This window comes from Gavia stellata, chromosome 4, assembly GCF_030936135.1.
Source record: "Gavia stellata isolate bGavSte3 chromosome 4, bGavSte3.hap2, whole genome shotgun sequence".
NCBI lineage: Eukaryota > Metazoa > Chordata > Aves > Gaviiformes > Gaviidae > Gavia > Gavia stellata.
Window position 1 is genome coordinate 56933227 of NC_082597.1, and position 22245 is coordinate 56955471.

The 22245-nt window shown below is 49.6% G+C and overlaps 1 protein-coding gene across 5 annotated transcripts in view; it reads right to left on the bottom strand.

Moving 5' to 3' along the window:
* Positions 1-1579: 1579 nt before the first annotated feature.
* Positions 1580-22245, bottom strand: part of SGSM3 (small G protein signaling modulator 3) — a 30887-nt gene continuing 10221 nt past the window's right edge. Inside the window, exons 2-22 of one of the 5 annotated variants that reach the window (XM_059817357.1) lie at positions 22114-22197; positions 20739-20824; positions 19485-19542; positions 17862-18070; positions 17601-17708; positions 16478-16621; positions 15896-16091; positions 15526-15671; positions 14348-14575; positions 13349-13403; positions 9576-9703; positions 9122-9277; positions 7231-7285; positions 6738-6787; positions 5268-5420; positions 5098-5168; positions 4696-4744; positions 4289-4374; positions 3811-3933; positions 2133-2193; positions 1580-1713 (exon numbers count right to left, since the gene is read on the bottom strand). In XM_059817357.1, the coding sequence (XP_059673340.1) occupies positions 1630-1713; positions 2133-2193; positions 3811-3933; positions 4289-4374; positions 4696-4744; positions 5098-5168; positions 5268-5420; positions 6738-6787; positions 7231-7285; positions 9122-9277; positions 9576-9703; positions 13349-13403; positions 14348-14575; positions 15526-15671; positions 15896-16091; positions 16478-16621; positions 17601-17708; positions 17862-18070; positions 19485-19542; positions 20739-20824; positions 22114-22120 (2253 nt within the window). In that variant the 5' untranslated portion in view covers positions 22121-22197 and the 3' untranslated portion in view covers positions 1580-1629. Of the gene's footprint in view, positions 1714-2132; positions 2194-3810; positions 3961-4288; positions 4375-4695; positions 4745-5097; positions 5169-5267; positions 5421-6737; positions 6788-7230; positions 7286-9121; positions 9278-9575; positions 9704-13348; positions 13404-14347; positions 14576-15525; positions 15672-15895; positions 16092-16477; positions 16622-17600; positions 17709-17861; positions 18071-19475; positions 19543-20738; positions 20825-22113; positions 22198-22245 lie in introns of those variants that run through there. The other 4 variants (XM_059817356.1, XM_059817361.1, XM_059817360.1 and 1 more) reach the window with 4 other exon arrangements.

Genomic DNA, 22245 nt, shown 5'->3' on the forward strand with positions numbered 1-22245 from the left:
ACGAGACTCCACCTACTTTTTCTGGAGAAGCTTCTTGTAGAGATGGCAACACTGCCATCCACCACTGCCCAGCCCTGCTTTCAGCCAGCCCCTCTCCCTTTGTAAGGGCCCTCCTCCTGCAGGGCCCCTACACCCCCTAGTTTTGAGTATTTCTTGCTTTTCTGGGGCTCTGCTGCAGAGCTGCACTTTGGGGAGGGCTGGCAGCAGAGAGGCAAGGCAGGGCTGCCACTGCTGGCAGCACACCTGCACCTCCTGCCCTGGCTGCTCCCTGGCCTTGGGGCCTGGTCTGAGCCAAGGCCAGTGTAAGGAACCCCCACAGTGCCAGCACAGGTTAAGCAGAGACCTCAGCTTGACACTAGCAGGAGCCAGCGCAGAAATGGGGTCTTAATTATCAATTGGCAGAAATTAAGAATTAAATCTAGTCCTGGCCCTGTCAAAAAACAAAGCCAAAGCCCGGCACTCTCCCACGATGCAGTTTATTTACAAACCCACCAAAGAAAGGAAAGTAAGAATCTAGTGTCATTTCCTAAGTAGTTTGCGCTCACAGACAAGCGCTTTCAGTAGAAAGTCACAGACTCCATATCCAGACCCACCACCACAAAGCAGCAATTCTCCAGTCCTGACCTGCGTCCCCACTGCCACCGCAGGGCGAAGAGGACGAGTTAAGTCTCCCTGAGCCAGCTCCAACCTGAACCTCGTCCTGAGCTACAACGGTGCCAAAATATACATGTTCCTGGAGTTAATTTACAGCTTTTTGGTTAATAGTAAAAATCATCTAGAGACTAAAATGACAGCATTAAACACTCTTGTTTAGGGGAGAGGTGGTTTTTGTCTGCTCGCAGAGGAGACAAGGCCCATCCCCTAAGGCTGTTACAGTGGTAACAGGCCGGTGCAGTCGGGCATCTCTTGTCAACACCCCCCACACCAGTGCCAGGGAGGTAGGATGAGGCTGATGCCGGTTCCCCCTTCTCAGCCCTGGCTCCCGGTCAGAGGAACTTGTCCAAGTGCTTCAGGGTTTGCCACCCCTCTTCCCCCGCGAGGCGAGCCCTTAGCTGGCACGGGGAGGGGGGGGATGTGCTGTCCCCGCTCCCAATACAGCGAGGAGTCTCTCACCAGCCCGATTCCACTTGCACCCGCAGTGCCACCTGCCAATGCACCAGCTCCCACAGATCAAAGCCACCCGGCAAGGGCTGCCTCTTCCCCGCAGCTACAGCAGCAGACACGCTCACACCCCCACACCGCTGCTGGCCCGTGGGGCAGCATGTGAAGGGCTGCAGGCCAGGCTGCGCCCCCGGCCCCCAGGGGGGAGGCAGGGCTGAGGCGAGCAGACGATGGGGGTGGCAGAGACAGGGAAGGCTGGGAGGGGACACTTGTTTTTGTGGCTGGAACACACTTGTCCCGTTGCAGCATCACCCTCGACCATCACCCTCGACCATCACCTCCCTCGGGTCTGCAGCTCGGCCTCTCAGCACTGCTGCCATCTGTCCCAGGTGGCCTGGCAGCCCTCCCGAGGGGGATTTTGTCACAGATACAGGTGGGTGGGGGAGGGCAGGGGGTGAGACATGATGGGGGTGGGGTAGAGGAGTGTGCGCCATTGAGAAGGTTCCCCAGGATGGGGCAGGGTGGGGGTCACCCATCTATGTCCCAGCTGAAGAGATGGTGCTTCACAAGCATGTCCTGCACCCCTTCCTTCAGTGGCTTCTTCTCCTTCTCCTGCAGGACGACACAGAGACTCGGGTCAGTGCACCGCACCCAGAAAAGGGGAGTTTGTGTCTGCGGGCAGAGCCCAAGCATGCCGAGGTCTCTGGCACCCAGACACAGAAGCCTTCTGCACTTCCCACCTCCACACAGCTGAAACAGGGAGAGGTCCTGCGGTTTGGAGAGCACTGGGGAAGGGAGGGGCCTGCCATTTCCCTCTGCCCCAGCTGGGCAGGGGCAGGCAACACCCTCTGCCAGCACTGCCACACAGCCCCCGTGCACAGCCCACCCTGGCAGGGAAAGCAGCTCCATCCACAGCCTCTGGTGCTGGCTCAAGAGGAGACAGAGGATGGGCTGGAGCACAAACCTGGGAGAGGGAGGTGGTAGGCGAAGCCTGTGGCTGAGGGACAGAATGAGAGATGCCACCTACTCACCTCCCTCTTTATTGGCAGCTCCCAGTCCTGAGAGAGGCTGAAGGCAAATTTGCAGAGGACTCTGCAATGGAAGAGAGTGATGGTAACACACATGTGCATGTACACAGATCACACCCCCAGCATGTGCCCACAACTGCCACCCCCAGGCACACAATTGCACCTGCTTCCTCAGCTTGCCCCTGCATGCCATGAAGCTTACAAGGATGGAAATCCTTGTTTGTTGGTGCTGAAAGGGCAGCACCAGCCACTCATCCCCTGTTCCCCTCTCCTCTTTGGGCTTCGCATCCTGCCAAGCCCAGGCTGGAAAGAGAAACTTGAAGATGTGACTCAAGTGCAACCCCTACAGAGCCTGACACAGCTGTGCATGGGCAGCCCCAGAGCTCTGCTAGACCACAGACACACATGGCTGAAGACTGCACTCAGCTGACAATGACAGGTTGCAGGTTCCTCTCCAGAAAGCGGACTCCTGCCAGTAGCCCCTCAGAGTTTCTGCACCCCTCTCCCTCTCTCCCTGCAGTAAGAGAAGTGTCCTGATGCCCATGCACAGGTGCTGCATGGGGATAGCATGTGCAGCTCCCTCGCTGGACCCGGCTCTAAGCAGGGGCTGCAAACCGAGTCTCAACCCTGCCCCTGTGACAGGGATGCGCAGCTCAGACCTCCTGGCAACAGGGTTGTTAGTCAGGCTCCAGGAAAACTCCTGCATGGGGGTCTCCTCCAATTCCTGCAGCTGCGAGGGAGCCGAGGGCCTCCACAGGAAGCTGGCTGGGAGAAATATGGCATAAGCCTCTGCTCCTGCTCCCCACAAACTCGGGCCCAGCCATAAACCAGTCCCACTTGGTCCTTTGGCTGTGCTGAACTAGCACTGCCCCTGTACTGCAAGAAAGCTGCCATGGGACACCGCAGCACAGAAGTGGAAGGGACTCCCTTCCTCCCATTCAGCAGCAGCACAAGAACAGGGTATCCAGAGGTGTGTACACACAGGTCTACTCCTGGCTACAGACACTCCCACCGGAGCCAGAGGCAACTGGGTGGCACAGACAAAAGCCAGTTGCTGCAGGATGGCATCAGCAACAGGGCTGGAGTGGTGGTGGTGGCGGGGGGGTTTGCTCTGCAGCTCCCTGGGACTGGATGTGGCTTTGCAGAGTGCAGGAGGGCCAGGAGCACTCAGTGTGGATGTGTGCCCTGGGCTCCAAGCAACTTACTTTGTGCAACACCTCAGGCCCTGAAGTTGCATTCAGCCCCTGACAACCTCGCTTATTCAGGAGTCAGCTGGTGAGTGACTCCTTCCCGCCAGTGTCTCCCTAGCACATTCCCTGTTCCAGGCTCGGACTCATGGCGGCTGGCAGACAGGTGGAAAGGGCTCTCTGATGGTGCCCTGCAGGTGCAGGTGCATGGCACAGCAGGAGGTTGCTGGCAGGCAGAAGCTGCCTGTTGTCACGACAGCTCCCCAGGAGCCGAGCTCTGCTCTTGATCAGGCAGGCACAGTGCATCACACTGGACTGTCTAGACAGTTGCTGCTGCCTCAGCACACAGAAAGAAATCTCTGTGGCAGGGACGTCTGGGCAGCCCATGCTGCTACTCACTGGAAAGGGTCCAAAGCCAGCCATAGTGAGGGCCACCTCCTGCAGAGGCAGAGGAAATCCATTCCAGACCTTGGCGAGGCCCATGACAGACTCACCTCAGTTCACATTTGATCTGCACCCAGCCGGGACTGCGCAGGAATGACCAGGGATGGAACCACTTCTCCACAGTCTGCAGGCTTGAGCACAGCACCTCCAACCACAAATGCAGCACCTGCTCGCTGCAGCGATGGGGTGGAGGCATGTTACTTGGCTGAAGCCAGGGAAAGAAGCCCCATCCCTTTGGGACAGTCTATTTTCAGCCCAAGCCTTGACCCCAGCCCACAGTCCTGTCTCCAGTGGGAACAGGATACCCCAATAAACTTCTGTGCAATGAGAGCTACTTCTTCCAGCCAGGAGCCAGGCCAGCATGATGAACAAGGAAGGAGCAGGTCCCACTCAGTGGCTGCAGTGAGAGGGGAGAAAGACCCTGTGGCCTAAGGTAGACTGATACAACTGCTGCCCTTGAGCCCGCTCTGCCCGCTCCCAAGCTCCTTGCACCCACGATGCCGAGGGTATCAGGACTGGATGACTCACTTGAGCCCAACGCAGATGAGCGAACGAAGCTTCACGTCCATCTGTGCATGTGCAGCATCGTGCGTCATGTTCACAGCCTGAACCGCCTGCAGGGTGGGAAGATGTGGTTACCACCTTCTCAGCTTAGCCTTAGGCTGGGCAGCCATTTCAGCAACACAGCCAAATGCTGCCCTCCCCAGAGCTCCTCACTCAGTGCCACCTGCTAGCATCAGAGTGGCTAAGCCTTCCTGATGGCTTCACTTTCTGTCTTTCCCCAGGCACCGGGTGTCTCTACTCCTTCCCATCAGGGAAAGTCTGGGAGACTCTTGAGCATCTCCCTAGAGAAAGGTATCACCCTCCAGCAGCCTCCATGGGAAACTTCCCCACATTAGGAGCTGGGCTCTGTCTGGGCTGGGGGCAGCACTCACCCGGTAAAGCAGCTCCTCTGGAGTGAGGACTTTGCCATCTTCATCAAGCCTGCAAAGATCACAGCAGAGACCTAGTTAGCTCCGGAGCCACTCTGGGCACAAGCAGGCCCTTCCCCCTCCATACCCCAACAGCTCTCTTGCTACTGCTGAGCTCACAGGTGATCCTGCAGCCATAAGAGAGCAAGATACAGACCCAGAAGCAAACACGGTAGCCTTGGGAAGGGGACAAGAGCCACTGCCAGCCCCAAATCAGCACAGACACAGCAGTCTGCTGACACCACACTCACAGGAGGACGAGCAGACCATGACCCTTCCCAAGGTGGAGAGCAGCAGCAATTTGATGAGCACACAGGAGCAGGAGGGCACAGACCCAGCCACTTGGTGTGAATAAAATGGCTTTACCTGTAAGTCTTGCACAGCACAAGGCGAGAATACACAGAGTCAAAGTCCCGTTCCACTTCCCGGCTTGCAGCCTAGTAGGGCAGAGGGACAGTCAGTACACTCTGCCGTACGGCACCCTCAACCCAGCCCTCTGGCAACACAGCCTCATGAAGGGAACTGAGACAACCCACCTCTTCAATGAACAGCCAAGGATGGCAGGGCCCCCCCAGCAGAGATGGCTTCTTCAATCCATGTTCAAATATGGACTTCAAGGCTGGACAGAGCGTCCCTCGCACCAAGTCTGTCACTCCTTCTGTCACTGAGTCATCTCCAGCAATGGAGTACTGCAGAACATGAAGAGCCAGCTCTCAGCATACTGGCAAGGGGGCAGAGCATGGGTGTGGTCCACTCACCTACAGCTTCTCTGCACAGACCTCTTCCACTCCCAGCTGCTCACCAGCCCCCCCTCCCTTAAGCCCTTATGCTCTTGCTGGCTCTCGCATAAGGCACCATGTTTAGGGCTACTCCCCAGCAATTTGCTGGGACACCAGGACCTTTATGCCTAGGTGCTGCCCATGAGACCAGACAGGGGACCCCAGCACCATCCTGGCAGCGTTCAGCATGTAGGAACTGCTGTGGTTTGGTGTGATGCTGATTGAGCTAAGGTAAGGAGAAGGACTTGCACCGAGAGTCTCTGGGACACTGTCAGCTGCTAAAAGTCAAGGCAAATGGGGGTAGATGGGAATTCCCAGGTCAGCTGGTACATCACTCCGAGGTATCACCATGACATGTTTTAGCATGAAGGATATTCCAAAATTAGGACGAGTGGGATCCTCTTTATTTCCAGTTGGGAGGAGAACTGCTCAGCAGTACAGGGTGTGTTTAGACACAGAGAGGTGTTCTGCATCTAAGGAACCAGCCCTGAGAAGGGGGTGAGGAAGTGAGTGAGATGTCAATAGTGACATCTCTCTTGGGGCTTCTCTTGGGGTCTCAGGTTAGCCTTTGAGCCCTTCCTCACTCTCCAAATGCTGAGGGAGGAGAGGGAGAACAGGGCCTTCTCCACTTCCCCTGCAAATTGCCTAGGCCAACAGCTGATGATGTTTGTCTCCTATCCGTTACCCCAGCCTTAGGGCCATATTGAAGTATCTGCTCTAAATAGATGGCATCTCACCACTGCCAGTTGCGAGAGGAACTGAGTCAGAGTGCTCCCTCGGGCACAGCTGCTCAGGGAGAATGCACTGTGGTGACCGCAAAGCACTAGCAGGATCCACAGGCACAGCCTCAAAGGAGGAGAGCACAGGCAGCAGGGAGCCGGCAGAAACACTGCCCACAGGATCCTGCTGCGTGCCTGCCTGCTGCTTTCTCAGCTTTCCTGAAGCTCATCTCTAGCAGCCTTGCAAGCCCAGGCACCACGCTCAGCTACACCCTGCAGCTTTCTGGGGTTCTTCATTCTCCACTTGGTCAGCATTAGGAAGTTGAGCAAACAGGCTTAGGAAGATAAGCTGCCTGATCACATCACTAAGTGCTCAAAAGCCAGAGAGAGCAAACAGACTCAAGAAGGGAAATATATGGCTCTTTTCAACTATGTTTTTTCAGCTATGACACGACTTTTTTTTATGTTGTTTTTTGTTGTTGTTGTTGTGTTTCGGTTTTTTAATTACCTCTTTGCTCCGCTCATCCAAGATCTCCACAAATTTTGCAGGAAACCAACCTATAAAGAATGGACAAAGAAGCGAGTCTGACACTGAGAAACCTCTAACACAGACAAGACCAGGGCCCAGTGGAAGCTGAGGATAAATCTGAGTGCATTGGGTCCAACCCCAAAGAAGGAAGCAAGCAGCCTCAAAAATCACAAGAATTAAGGCAACTACAAGAGGAAGCCAATTACAGGACATTGCCCACAAGCAGCAGAGACGACATGCAGCCAACCACCCTGTGCCAGGAGAATGGAGTCTAAACTTGCTGTTTGCAAGAAGTGACCAGGTAGCTGCACCACTGCTCTCATACCCTGCTTTAACATTTCCCTTGTCCCTGGCAGATGCTCCGGGTAACTGGCACAGCCTTTGCTGCAAACGTGCCAGAGCAGTTGCTGTGGATGAACGGATGCTCCGCATTCAGCCCCACTCTCCCCAGTGCAACCCATTCTGCTCTCACCTCTCAGTCCATTCAGCTCTCCCACCCAACAGTGCTCATCCTTCTGGGAAATGATCTGAAAAACAGGGAGTGGAAAACACTGGTTGAAGAGAGTGCTGTGGCAGGAGGGCTACAGCTGCCTGGCTGTGTGCACAATGAGGAACTGCTTTTAGAATAGAATAGGCTGAAAAAGACTTTTAAGATCATCAAACCTAACCGTTAACATAACACTGCTAAGTCCACCACTAAACCATATCCCTAAGCACCTCATCCACACGTCTTTTAAATACCTCCAGGGATGGTGACTCCACCATCTCCCTGGGCAGCCTGTTCCAATGTCTGACATCCCTTTCAGTGAAGAAATTATTCCTAACATCCAATCTAAACCTCCTCTGGTGCAACTTGAGGCCGTTTCTTTTTGCCCGATCGCTTGTCACTTGGGAGAAGAGACCAACACCCACCTCTCTACAACCTCCTTTCAGGTAGTTGTAGAGAGGAATAAGGTCTCCCCTCAGCCTCCTCTTCTCCAAGCTAAACAAACCCAGCTCTCTCAACTGCTCCTTGTAAGGCTTGTGCTCCAAGACCCTTCACCAGCTTCACTGCCCTTCTCTGGACATGCTCCAGCACCTCAGTGCCTTTCTTGCAGTGAGGGGCCCAAAACTGAACACAGTATTCGAGGTGCAGCCTCACCAGTGCTGTGTACAGGGGGACAATCATTTCCCTAGTCCTGCTGGCCACACTGTTTCTGATGGAAGTCAGGATGCCATTGGCCTTCTTGGCCACCTGGGCACACTGCCAGCTCATATTCAGCCGGCTGTTGATCAACACCCCCAGGTCCTTTTCTGCCATGCAGCTTTCCAGCCACTTGTCCCCAAGCCTGTAGCATTGCCTGGGGTTGTTGTGACCCAAGTCTAGGACCTGGCACTTGGCCTTGTTGAACTTCATCCAATTGGCCTTGGCCCATCGATCCAGCCTGTCCAGATCCCTCTGCAGAGCCTTCCTACCCTCAAGCAGATCAACACACCTACCCAACTTGGTGTCGTTTGCAAACTTGCTGAGGGTGCACTCAATCCCCTCATCCAGATCACTGATAGAGATATTAAACAAGGCTGGCCCCAGTACTGAGCCCTGGGGAACACCACTTGTGACTGGCCGCCAACTGGATTTAACTCCATTCACCACAACCCTTTGGGCCTGGCCACCCAGTTTTTTACCCAGCGAAGAGTGCGCCCATCCAAGCCATGGACAGTCAGTTTCTCCAGGAGAATGCTGGGGGAAACAGTGTCAAAGGCTTTACTGAAGTCTAGGTAGACTATATCCACAGCCTTTCCCTCGTCCACTAAGTGGGTCAACTTTGTCATAGAAGGAGATCAGGTTTGTCAGGCAGGACCTGCCTTTCATAAACCCATGCTGACTGGGCCTGATCATCTGGTTGTCCTGTACATGCCGCCTTCTTATCAACTGTTTTGCCAATGTTCTCTTCTCATGTGGCCCGGGGCCTTCAAGTGCAAAAAGCTACTGCAAACACAACGCTATCCCCCTTTTCCTCAATTTCAGATGGGACGCTCACAGCTAAAATGCAAATAGATGTTTTTACAGTCTTACCACAGCTTAGTGTGCAGTGTTAAACCAGGATCCAGGTTGGACCAAATCAATCTTTTGCTCAGCTGTATGGCAGCTAGGGAAGGGACTTTGTGGTTGCATTAAGAATGACCCACAAGACAACACTCACAGGAACATACTGCCTCATCCCCAGGCAGCCCCCAGAAACACCAGCTGCTTCCCTCGGACTCCTAACTGGGCTCTGAGCTGATCTCCTCCCATCTTTCCCTGCAGAAGAGGCAGTGCAGCATCCCAAACAGGTTGGGTCTGCATGGTCCTGCCCTGGTCCTTGTCTCATAGACTGACACACCGTAATGATGTCATTCTTGCGGAAGCCCAGCTCATCGTCATCGTGGCGCTCAAAGTCCAGTAGTGCCTTGGCTCGTCGTCGTCGGTTGCGGGAACAGGCCACATAGTTCTCGTGGTCCCGCTGGTGGCTCTCCATGGTGTAGTCTGGAGTCAGATCCTAGCATGCACGAGGATGAAGAGCAAAGAGGAACGGGAAGCAACAGATGACTCCCAGCTGATCTGCCAAAGCTTACACGCCCTGTTCCCAAACCTTTTCGAGCTCCTAGCAGGCAGACAACCTCCCAGCACAGCCCTCCTCCAACAGGGATGGGTTGAGCAACCCTCATCCTCCACCCGTTACACCTGGCATGTTCTCCCTCGAGCCCACACTCCAGGAGCATTTTAACAGCCCTGTCCTGTGGTGGACACTCATTCCTGGAGCACACACCAGCACAGATCCAGTTGTTACCACTCACAATGCTGCAGTTCTTGGGATCCACACACTGGAAGTGCCGTGCCACCTGGAGAATGGCTTCACGCAGGTCGGCCACCAGCTCCGTCTGCTTGATGTTCTTGGCTTTCAGTGCCTCCAGATCATCATCCCCTGGGGGAGCCCACATAGCCAGTGGGAAGGCGAGGAAAGGAAAACAAGTATGAGGTATTTATTTTTTTGTTAACATTAGAAATCATTGATCCTACAGAAATCAAAAAAGCCTGACATTGGAAGTGCCTACACTAAGGCAGGTACTTACTGCCAATCTATTCAATAATGTAAATAACCAATACCAATTTGACTGTCTCAAATTTTAAGGAGCTGGTATTTCAAACCACATATGGAACTGGAAGATGTCATCTTTGATCTCTCTGGACAACTCGGTATACCAAAGTACTGCGTACTACTTTAGAAAAGTGTCTACACAACACATAGACAGCTGAATGGTGGGACACAAAACTAGGGAACTTTCAAAAATTCTCTTCAACCGAAATTCTCTTGAAACTGAAACAGCTTTTGGTTGAACTACTTCTGATTTTTGCATATCTGACAGGCTGAGAGCATGTTCTTCACCGAGTCTTGAAAAAGATTCGAAAAACCAAGACAGCCCACTTTCCTGTGTCAGTCTAGAAGTCAGAACCACAAGAGAAAAGCTGCCATCTACTTAAGACCTTCACCTCCCCAAGAGCCAGATGGTTTTGGGTGTACAGAAATGGTCATAAGAACGCAATAGAAGTTACTAAAGCACCTTTTAACTGTCACTAATTCCCCCAGGAGTTTTGACAGCCTGTCTCTACTAATTTATGCAGAAAGATACCTAATGGGATGGATTCTTTAGGCAGTTAATGTATCTGAATGCCTTAAAAACTGGGTACATGATGTTTGGCAACAATGAACCATTTGCTGCTTTTCCTAAAAAAATTCAGTTTGTTTTAAATTCAAAGTGTATTTTCATACATCTGGTTTTGCTCTCTCTATAATATACCGAAGATGTGGGAGCTTGATTAACAAAATCAACATTTAAAACAATGTATTTTTCACTGAACTCCAATTTTTATACAAACACAGCTTTTATGCAAGACCCAAGTAAATCATTGGCTAGGAAGTTAGTACTCTGCTTGTCTCCTAACAGCATTACAGAAACCAATATGAATAAAGCGTGGACCAAGCTATACAGCTGCTGCAACAGCTATGTACACATGAAGCTTCTGTTTACTGAAAAGTGATTAACAGTATCCTTTAATCACAAGTGATCCTAATTAAAAAGATGAAAACTTTAAGAACATAAACAGAAGCACAAAATTAGATTTTAAATTATTTTTATAATTATTTTCTATTTGCTAAATTAAATTACTAGAGAATCAGACAAACAGAGCTTAAGGGAAAACTGAACTTTGCTTCTGGACTAGAAAAATTGTAGAGCATACTTACTCCCAGTCCAAGCAATGAAAATTAACAAAACCTCCTCCTCAGTGGCCAGGGGTAGGAAATACAGCATGTAAGAAGTCTCACTACATATTCAGAGATACACAGATTGTACATAGATAGGTGACCATGCAGACAGCGGGGATTCCCAGAAAATTCATGTTGCTAAAACAGAATGTGACTAAAGAAGAAACTACTCAACCACAGCTATGCTAGCTCAGTGGGCTGCCCTCATTTACATAGATCACTGATTCTTTCTGTCATCATTCAGACCCTTCTGGCTGAAATACCATGTTCCTCCCTCTGTACTCAGATCCATCCCACCCAAACACAAGCAGCATATATGGGAAGCAAGTTCCACACCCTCCCACCTTAGAATATACATGTTACAGAGGAAAGCAACTGGGGTTTCCAACAGATTCACCTCACTGTGCCCGACACACCTGCATGTACATTTCCAAAACAGGAAACCAGTGCAGGATCAGCCACGTGTGAGAAGGCTCTATTTTGAGCCTGCAAAGACTGATTAGCTGCACAGTTGTGCAGAGGAGGACTAGTTCTCCTGCATTTCCTTGTTGCAGTGACCATCCAACAGGAAAAGGGCAAGATGCACATCTTGTTCTCTGCCAAACTACCTTTCGCTGTTTCTTCTTTCTATTCCTTCATTAGAAATCTGGTCCAACTCCTTGAATCTCAGCTAGAGAAAGCCCTAGCCGACCTGATCTAGCACGAGCAAGAGTCTGGCTTTGAGCAGGAGAGGTTGGACTACAGACATCTAGACGACCCTTCCAAACAGTGCTCCTGGGATTCTATGACTCCTGCCCCAAGTCACTACTAAATCTGCATTCACTCTAAGGAAGAAGAATTAAGTTCTGGGTAAGTTCTTACTCCCACCACAACAAGGGCTATGTACCAGCTCTACACAGTAACTATCACAGGCAGCAGACTTTACAGTTAAGGTTGTTTGTCAGTTCCCACTCTAAGGTGAATTTATCACATCCAAGCTTTTCTTCCCTTCACACTTGGGCTGAAGTTCTTCATTCTGGTCATCTGCTGCAGGATGATAACTTCTCTATTTTAACCAATGTTTTAATTGCTAAGAATATTAGGTAAAAACCATGACAGTCACTGTACAGAAACCCCACTAAAATGAGAAAACTTTATCAATCATCTCAGTTCTACCACTGATACATTTTGAAGCTTGAACTTAAAATTTATCTTTGTGCGTGGGTATAACTCACTATCACTTTCATAAAGCTACTCAAACTTGGTCAAGGAGACTATCTGAGACACAAGAAAGATGCATTTGGCAGCTAAGTGCCCTGCTGGTTCAGTCTGCACTGACTGTATGATAACATTACATACAAGAGGTCTGAGTTTAGGTTGCACAAGCAACTTTCCTGCATTTCTTCACTTCTGCATGCTTGACTTTACAGCTTCATTGGTCTTCTACCATAACTTTTATATGTAATGCTGTATGTGCTTGTAGCAAGCCTGTGACAATATATCAGATTTGTGGAGAACATCAGAAAAGCTCTTCTCTGAGAAGACCAGTAAAACCCAGTTTTAGATTTATTCAGGCCATTTCAATCACAACAGGAACCCTATTTGAACCCTGTAAATTCAGTACGTTGTCTTCTTCCGGAAAAACCATTTCTGTGGTGAGATGTGGCAATTTCAAGAAAACTAACCAGTTGCAAGGAAGGTGATGACAGTGAGGCTTACAATAGAAAGGGCTATTATGGAGTCACAGAAGCAAGTTACTGTTGAACCCATGCAAAACCTATTCTGGCCATGTGCTTTCTGGACATACACTGGCTTGGCTCAAGAGTGAAGAAAATTAAGACTCAAAAGTGTTCACAACATGAAATTCTCAGAGTAAGTAAGGGGGAACACCAGTGATGTTTGCATTTATAAATTTTGATGAGTGACACACTGGTCCATCCCGCCCTGGCTCAGATCTTCAGAGATGTTCCGGAACTGAGCAGAGTAAGATCAGGAGAGTACAACATCCAGCCTGTGAACTGGATATGGTCTGCCAGAAAATGTGTTTGACCTGTTGGTCAGTGCAAGAAGGACATTACAGCTGGGCTGAGCTGCAGCCTGCTGTTAGTCACCATTTAAGGACTAACCACCTAACCTAAAATTCATTTTCTGAGCTCAGACCAAAGTAAGCAAGTAGAAAACTGTGCTTCTTCCCTCTCATCCTTCAGTACGGGCTCCCTTCTCTCCCCTTCCTCTGTCCCAGCGTTTCCCTGCTTTGCTCACTTCTCTCCTTCCTAGGCTGCTATATCCATCAGCACCACGTGAAAGGCACAGGATCGTCCTTACCGAAAAGCAGAGAGGTGATGCCAGATTTCCTGCGCTGAGTCCTGCGCCGCACAATCTGAGGGAGAGGGAAGAAAGAGAACAAACTGCACACATTAGTACAGCTTTCGGAAATAAAATAAAGCAATCCTCCACACAGGTCAGCTCTGGGCAAGGGATCCTGACAGCTACCACTGGAAGGGGCAAGGCAACTGAACTGGCAATTTTAGACAGGAATTGTTCTAGTTCTAACACAATGAATCAGCTCTACTGATTGATCTGCTCCATGTGCAATGGGTTATTTATAGTTCAATTATTATGAAAGCATAATTGAAGTTCAAGAATCAACCATAATTTGAGTGAATAATTTTAGTTCTACTTGTTGCCAAAAGCAGTTCTACACTTAATTACATATAAGTTTCTAAGTGGAGGCCTATTACATTTTAGAATTGCAGGAGTGTCTTGTGATTAGCACACAGACGAGCATCGAGAATATATCTTTCACACAGACTTGACAAACAGGAGCTACTACATCTGCAACTGCAGACCTAGTCCAAGATTAAACCCAGGTGCATTTTTTATTCAGCTTCTCCAAGGCTGCTGCTGTTTTCTGACTCTACCTTCCAGAGTTATTTTAGTGTATCAGTTTCTTACTAATGGATTAACTCCAGTTCCTACTACGCACGCTCCAAGCAAATTCTGCCAAAATCATGTTGTTTCTTTTAGTTTCCATTAATAAAATGCATCACTTTCTGTCATAACTCTCATTAGTAATAATTACAATCAGTGTTAATATCCCTTTCACCTGGGGATTTATCAACCAGGACAGATCTGGCAGCATTTAATTAGCACAGACCTCCCCCTCATGTCCCAATACCTTTTCTCCACTGGATGACACAGTCGTCTTGGAGCCAAAATCCTCAGACAGGAGAACCTCTTGCTCACAAAGAGCAATTGGGAGGGAAAACATAAGGGAATAGTAAAAACGGAGCAGCACAGGCAGATGGGACTTTATGCACTCACTTTGGATAAATTGTTGACAGTGGTGCTGGAGTTGAGCAGCTGCCCTTGGTCAGCAATGAGGTAGGCCAAGTGTTTCCGACGCTGGGTCTCCACCGCCACATCTGTCAGCGAGCCAGCCACGCGCATAGCCTCCCGCAGCAACACATCTGCATCTTCAATCTGACTTGGGATGTCCGAGAGCGTGTTGAAGATTGAGGCAGAGTTCTCGGAGTGGATTAGCTCATCCTCCTGCAACAATGCAGTCATTTTGCCACACAGAACAGTGAGCATGACAGCTATGCTCTTGGGGCTGCTACATGCAATTTTACATTCAGTGTACAGCCTGGGCCAGAGACAATGCAGGTACAACTAGGTAATTCCATAAAAACTTCAGCAGGAAGAGTCCAAGCTACCTATGGGAGGGGAACAGCATCTTTTACTACTCTACTTCACTGAGATCTGCCCCGAAAATTCTAGCTGGCATGTTTTTGAATCACAGCATCCATCATTGAAATTAAGTCAAATCAGCAAGGAAAGACAAAAGAGAAGCTATTCTGCACCCACTGCCAGGACTGGGCACAGCAGGGATCTTGCTGGGGCCAAGGGAATGGAAGCTGCTTAGTCTCACACACTATAGACCGCCTACCATGTCAAACTGCGCTCCACCTTCCCCTTACTCCCAACAGGCTCACCCTTGCCCTTCACACAGCAAGCAGAACCACAAAATTATTTTTTGCATAAAAAGGGAAAGATCATGTGATTAAATATAAGCCAGCCAAATCAAATGTAGTCAGGACAATGCGAATCTCTTGGAGCATTCAACAGTGCCATCAAAAGCTTCGCAGATGACCACAACCTCAGCTTTGTATCTCTGCTCAGGGATGGTGCAAAATCAAGAAGTATCTTGATTTAGGTAAGATGGAACCTCAGGTTGGGATTTAGACTGAATAGAGGGAGGCAGCTGAAGCGGTTTAATTATGAGGGAACAAATGAGGTAGGCAGGGGAAGCAGTAATCCCTGAATCCTGTGAAGTGCCTTGGAAGTTCTTCACAGTGCCCAGTTCTGAGGAAGGCAGGAAGTTGTCTTCCAGAGCACATTCCCAAAACACACCCAGGAAGTGGATACAATACCTTCTTGCCCCTAAAACTCAGAATTAAACACCGAAGTACTATAAAGGAGAAAGAGGAGGTGGGAATTACCTTCATACTGAGCATGCCCAAAGTGAGCTGGAACAGCACCAGAGAGCCCTGGTAGAAGAAGAGGTCCCAAATACGCAGCAGCAGCTTGATGTGGACAACACTAGCAAAAGAAGTGAGGAACCAGTGCAAGGTGATCAAGGAGAGCTCTGCAAATAAAGACACAAAAAGAAACATGACAAGGGAAGTCAGCCAACCAGTGAAGATGGACTCTTCTGAGTGCTCTCCTCCCAGCTCAAAGATGACCACGCACTGCCTCCAGGTACAGGAGGTTTTCTCCTAGCCCTGCTGCTCCCCCTTTGTGAAACACGAACAATAATTTTTGTCTGTCACCCTGGCAAGAAAAACTATGGTTTCTAGGGCACACTTTTACCAATGTCGTGCTCCTGGAGCAGCTTGTCCAGGCGGGGCAAGTACTGCACGATGAGCTGTCGCAGGACACGCTGGTCAGTCTGCACGCCCATCAGGGTGGTGCTGAAGTAGGAGGCAGGAACCAGTTCCTCGATGATAGCGCACATCATCCAGAAGGCATCTTCCTCCTCCAAGAAAAGCAGCAGAGAGGCAGCCACCTAGGATTTTGAAGGAAGAACTGCATGTCCTAAGAGGAGCAGAACTCTTTCCCCACTTCCTCACATGGAGAGATGGACCAGTATCTAGGTGACCAACATGTTCCCTCCTCTGCAGCAGCTCTCCTGCAGTCTCCCACTGAAGTGATTTCTCCTCAGTGTAATGCCTGTCCCTCCCCAACAGATGGACTGAATTCTTCCACATCTTTGGACACGTGGTGCTACTCTGCTCTCCCTTCCCTCGGAAAAACATTCCATGTGGAAGGAATTTCCCTTCAGCTCACCTGGAGGCCATAATGTCTGGCAGCACTGCCTCAAAACACTCTCGCCAGCATAGCCACCACAGACAAAAGAATCCCTATCATAAAGATACTCTAAAAGCAGGTTACCATGCCAGTGCCTTGGCAATATCCAATCTCTGGGTAGAGCCAGGCAAGTCCCCGTAGTATCCTGCGTAGCCGTGGCACCCCGATACTGTTCATGTTGGAGAAGCAGGCGTTGCTGGGCATTGTGCGGAGCAAGTCCTTTTCAATCTGTGAGATAGCCATAAGCAAGGACAGGGTCAGCTAGTTCATCTGAACAATTGGCTTCTGCTCTCTGCACTTCCCCATGGCCTCTTGCCTCAGGGAACTCTGCTTCCCCACACTCATGCATAAGTCCTTATGCACCAAAGAAGATGGCCCTGTCCAAGCACTTAGGATCAGTTTAACAGCCTTCACCGATACATGGCAAAATGCCAGTGCAGACAGCAACTTGGTGTCTCCCAAGAAAAACTTGCCTAAACTCAGCCCCTAGCTTCACCACTGAGAATATTAGGCATACTGGTTGGGAATTTCATCTGCTTGGATTTCAAGCAAGGCTTCCCAACAAACCTATCCCAGAAAGAAACCAACAACCTGGCCATATCTGTGACAGGGCACCTGGAGATGAACAGCCCACAGATCTCACTTAGGCAGTGTTGTTCCACCTTCCAACTATTTTGAGCCTAGCTTCTTAGTGAGAGGTGAACATGTGCAGAGCTCAGTTTCTTTTGCCATGGCCTTTGCCTCCTCCCACAAAAGGAGAGGTCAGAGGAAGAGGGAAAACACCCTGTAACAGTCTTGTTGCTGTTCAGAGACTTTGTATTTGAGGGAACAAAGACAGTCCCTGGAAGCAGCTGCCACTACCTCAACAGAGGTGCATCCATCAGCCTTTCACCCTTCACTTCCCTCAGTGATTATCAGGATGTTTGCCGAGATGCAACTGCAGCACTGTTTTCTAGCCTGCAGGCAGCATAGGTCCAACCCTTTCCCTGCTGTCCTAGGAAGGAGGGGAGCTGCACAGTTACTATTCCAACAAAACAAAGGAGAAATATGCCCAAGAGGATTAAGTTTTAGCAGGATTCAACCACACGTGTCCTCTCAAGTGTCCCTGCTGCAGGTGTTAGGCAGACACCCCTTCCTTCTCATGCAGCAAATCTTGCCCTTCTCCCCACTCCCCTGTACCCAGTCAGCACTAGACAGTGTCTCCTACCTGTTTGGCAGCAATGGTTTCATCATTAGAGCTGTTTTTCACAATATCCCGATATGACATCTCTGAATTCCTCTTCTTCTGCAAGGCCCCCGACAGGCGCATCCACAGCTGGGGGGACAGGGTGAACAGACATAGGAAGAGTCACTAAGACAGCCACAGAAAGCCATAATCTGGCACCCTCTCAACCAGGAGAATGTAGTCTTGCTCCACTCTCTCTGAATCCAGGGGGGAGAGCCTGCCCAGAACACGCAACACTCTCACCTGTGGCCTCATGCTGTGTGGGATGCCGGCTAGCACCAGGGAGCGCAGCTTGTCTGAATGCGGTAGGGTGACCTCAATTTTGTCCCAGGTGAGGTCGCCCACGTCATGGTTGTGCGTGAATTCCAGATGAGCCTGCCACTTGAGCCTCTGCTGTGGCTCCTCAGTCAGTGGGACCCCCAGAAGCTTGCTGGAGTTTGGCTCAGCACCATCTGTCTCAGCAAGGGGAGGAGAATGAAATGGAGATAAGTGAGAGGGGGAACAGGAGAAGGAACAAACACAGGGCAAGGAAGGCCGTCTGAAGAAAGCACATTAAAAACGTTCACGTCTTCCAGCCAGAGCATAGAAAGGCAAAGCTTGGTTTCTAACTGTCTTCTCCCAGCAAATTTTATGGTCATAAGCAAAAGGCACTGGGGCCTTGAGAACTAAGAAGCTGTCAGCAGGTTTCTAGTCTCTACTCACTCATGATTTAGAGCAGAGTGTGGCTGGAATTAAACAAGTCCCTGGCAGCAGTCATCCTGCTGGGTTTCATAAGGATCTGTAAATCAGGCTGACGAAAGCATAGAAAGCCTCAGAGGTGGCAAGCAGAAGCTATATGCTCATGCAAGTAATGAGGTGCAAAATGTTAACTTCGGGGGTATTTAATCACCAAAAAGCAGCTTTAATAGGGACATATCCAAATTCACAATGAGAGAGCACCTTAACCTGAGGCTGGCTTTCTAAAATAGGTACTTTAGCACAAGTACGGGTTTGACATAAGGCACTCTGTCCTTCATCAAATAACACATCCCAACAACGCAGTCCAAATCTTTCTGCTGATTTTATAATGCACAAGTCTATTAAATGTTCTGGCTGAAGAAAATTGCTGTGTCCTGTCCTCATCTCCAGGTCATTGCTTCAAAGAGGATCCCTTACGACTCAAGGTGCCTCAGGACACACATGCAAACAACTTCTGCCCTTGCACTGTACGGCCTGAGCCCTGGAAACACCCTCTCAGAGCACATAAAGCAATTCCTCTGTCTCCCACTCCTTTCTCTCCTTGCAAAGGCAGCCAGTTGTTGTAGTTCAATGCGCAGCTGCAATAACTCTCCACACCTCCTTGTATTGTTCGCCTGCCTCTATATCTTGCAGAAAAACTAAGATGCGGGTTCTGCCCCTACAATTTGCCAAGCTGGTGAGATGGGTAGAACACATACTGCTGCCACTCACCTTGGCCATGAGTTTTTCAACAGACAGCACGTTTCACTACGCCTGTTATCAGTGTTTACAGTGCTACTGAACACGACATAGACCCCACTGTGAACTGGGAAAGTTGCCCTTCCCCAGCATGCAGCTGCTAATGGAAATGGTAACTTCCTCTTAACTTTTCTCTCTTACCCATGGCACAAACATAAGGGGATGGAAATGACTCTGCTGCACAGTCTATGCTCTAGACTGCCATAAGGCCAGCACATCTAATGCACTTGATTACAATGGTAGGATAGAGAATGATGACGACAGGTGGTTTAGATGAGACCTAGCACAGAATGGTTGCAAAATCACCCTGCTATACTCGGAAGCATGGGAAGGGCTGGACACAGGACACAATGGAAGGGGGAGGGATGGGACTGGCTTTACCTTCCTTACCAATTCGGAAACCAAATTCATCATAGTGGAACTCTGGCTGCTCAATGGATTCTTCTTTCTGGGAGATGTGAGGGAGAAGAACAGACACTTTCACCAGTTTAGCACTGAACAACTGAACAAAGACATGTGGATATTACCCCATCCCACCACTGTCCGCACTGTGCCCTCTGAGCAGCTTGCCATTTTATTTTCAATGCCTCCCACCACAATTCCCAGGTGGGGAGGTGTTGCATGCCATTCCCATTTTGACTTCTCCATGGAAGTTGTGAAGCCCTGCCTTCACACCTGCACAGATTTTTCCAGCAGGGCTTGAGCATAGCATCATATCAAGATCAGAACTTCTCACCTGGAGGGGTACACAGCCCTCCTCATGGACTGAGAAATCCACACACACCAGCTGAAGTAGTCTCTACCATCTGCATCTCTAATACACAGCAGTCCTCTGTTACCTCTGCACACACACTGCAAATTTAGCTCCCTGCACTGCTTCATCTCCTGCCTGTTGCTTTCAGATTTTCTCTGAAAGACAGCAGGCAAAACTGTGAAGCAAGCCCAAATTATAGGCCAAAGGAAATTAAGGTCCATGACCCAAATCTCAACTTTCCTCATCTGTGCTCATGGTTGGCATTGGAGGATACACACTGGAGGTTACACTCAGGCTTTTTTAAGGAGTGAAAACCTACAGATAACTCCCCTTTCCTGCAAGCCCACCTGCTCCTCCCATGGGGTCTCTCACAAGCATTGCACCCAGGCAGCACCCAAGAGGCGTGCCTCTAGCATAGCTCCACAATAAGCTTTAATCTGCTTCATTGGGCTCAGCTGCTTTCAACAAACACTGTGGGTAAGTTATGAAATTCCTGGCTGCTTCCTTCCTCCCTGCTCTGCCCACCTGGTGGCAAGTCTTGAGGCTAGCATATCCTGCCATGCAGAAGCCATCCAGAGTAGCTTGATGGTGATAGAGGCTTCCCTGAGGGTGTCAACATTTTTACAGTGGAGCAATAGTTGCAAAACAGCAGGGCAATAATTCATACAAGTTTCTTTATGCTCTGCAAGATACTCTTGCAAGAGCCAGGATGCAGCCGCAAAAACACATGAAGTTTAAGTAGCAAACAAGCGCCCACAACTGAACCACCGGAGGAAAAGTGCACCTCTCCCTCCTTTTCCCTGCAGCTTTCAGAGACCACCAGAAATCACCAGGGTCCCTCTACTTCTGTGCAGAGCCAGAGAACATCCCCTCCCTGTCCCACACCATACCTGTGTGTATCTTGCCAAGATCTCCTGAGGCCAAATGCTGGGAGTGAGTGCTGAGAAGGGACCCCCAGCAGAGGGAGTGTGATGGCCTAAACAGAAAAAGATGAACATACAGCAGTGAAAACCTGGGAGGACTCCCTTGGAAGATGCACACTCAGTACAGACTGTTCCAGCAAGGGTAGGACTCACTCAGCAGTTTGTCACTACTGCTACTCTAGACATTAAGACAGCTCCCACTTCACCAAGGAAGCAAGTAATTTCAGATGGTTTTGTCCCTTATTACTGAGCAAAAGAAGCAAAGGCCAAATGGAGTTCCCTCTAAGAAAGAGACTTTTAGGGAAAAGAAATAGTTCCATGGCATCATGTGATCTCTCTTCTGCTTAGAAAAGCTGTGCAATCAGTGCCAAGCCAGGGGAACCATTAAAAAAAAAAAAAATGTTATGGAGAAGTAAATGCCTGCTACTGAGGCACTGACCCCAGCACCAGCAGCACTCAAGAGTTCCCTGAAACTTTGTCACCCAGGCACCAAAATGGGAAATCAGAGCCGTCAGCAAGATGCTCAGCTGCTCCCTTTGCTCCAGAAGGGCTGGGATATTGCCAGACCATGTATAGAGAGCTGCAGCAATGAAAGTATGCCTATCACCTTGGTCTTTTGTGTTCAAGATTAGCACCTTTCCAGTCTCAGGTAGTGTCCCACTGAATAGCTTCTTCCCTTGGAATAAAAGCAGACATCAGGTTTTGCAACTGAAGCAGATAAGCATGTCCCAGGTCTTCCACTGTGCACATCACCAAGAAGAATGTTTACTTGGCTTTGAAGTATACTCTCTCAGGGTTATATGCCCTGAAATAACCATGTGGACCAGGAAGGAAGGTTTAGACAAAAATATGGGGTAGGAAAGTTAGCCACTATAAGAAGACCTAGTGTTAGTAAAGTTCCGTAGCCCACAGTTGAACTCCAGTAATTCTTCAGCCTTCTGCCTGCCCTAGAGCTACAATTCTACAGCAAAAACCTCTCAGATCATAAGTGAGCCACCCACTTTGGGCCAAATCTTGGGAGGAGAACAGAACCAAGCAAATCTTAAGAAAAATGAAGAAGGCAGACTACATTTCAACCTCTTTCTTCCTTTGTGTTCAACGGCTGAAGCAGCTTCTGCAGGCTTCAGCGCAGGGCAAAAGAAGGAACTAAGTTCCTTTTCCTGAGTGAAAAGGCAGCTGGGTCACAAAGAGTGGGGCCGTTTCCTCTCCCCCAATTTGACTAGACAGTATGTTAATGTAAAGAATGGCTCTTGGAACCAGTAACTTACTTTTACTAAGTTGCAGCTGAAGAAAGAACAAGCAACCAAACAAGAAGGTACTGTGTCCATTTCTGTCTGCTCACCTGACATTGCGCTAGGTAAGGCTGAGTAGCAGAGGCTGTCAGCTGGTCCAGAAATGCTGTTCTCAGAGGTCAGAGGTCACTATCCTGTTATAAAAGGGAAAAAAAAAAAAATCGGTGATGACCAAATTCAAT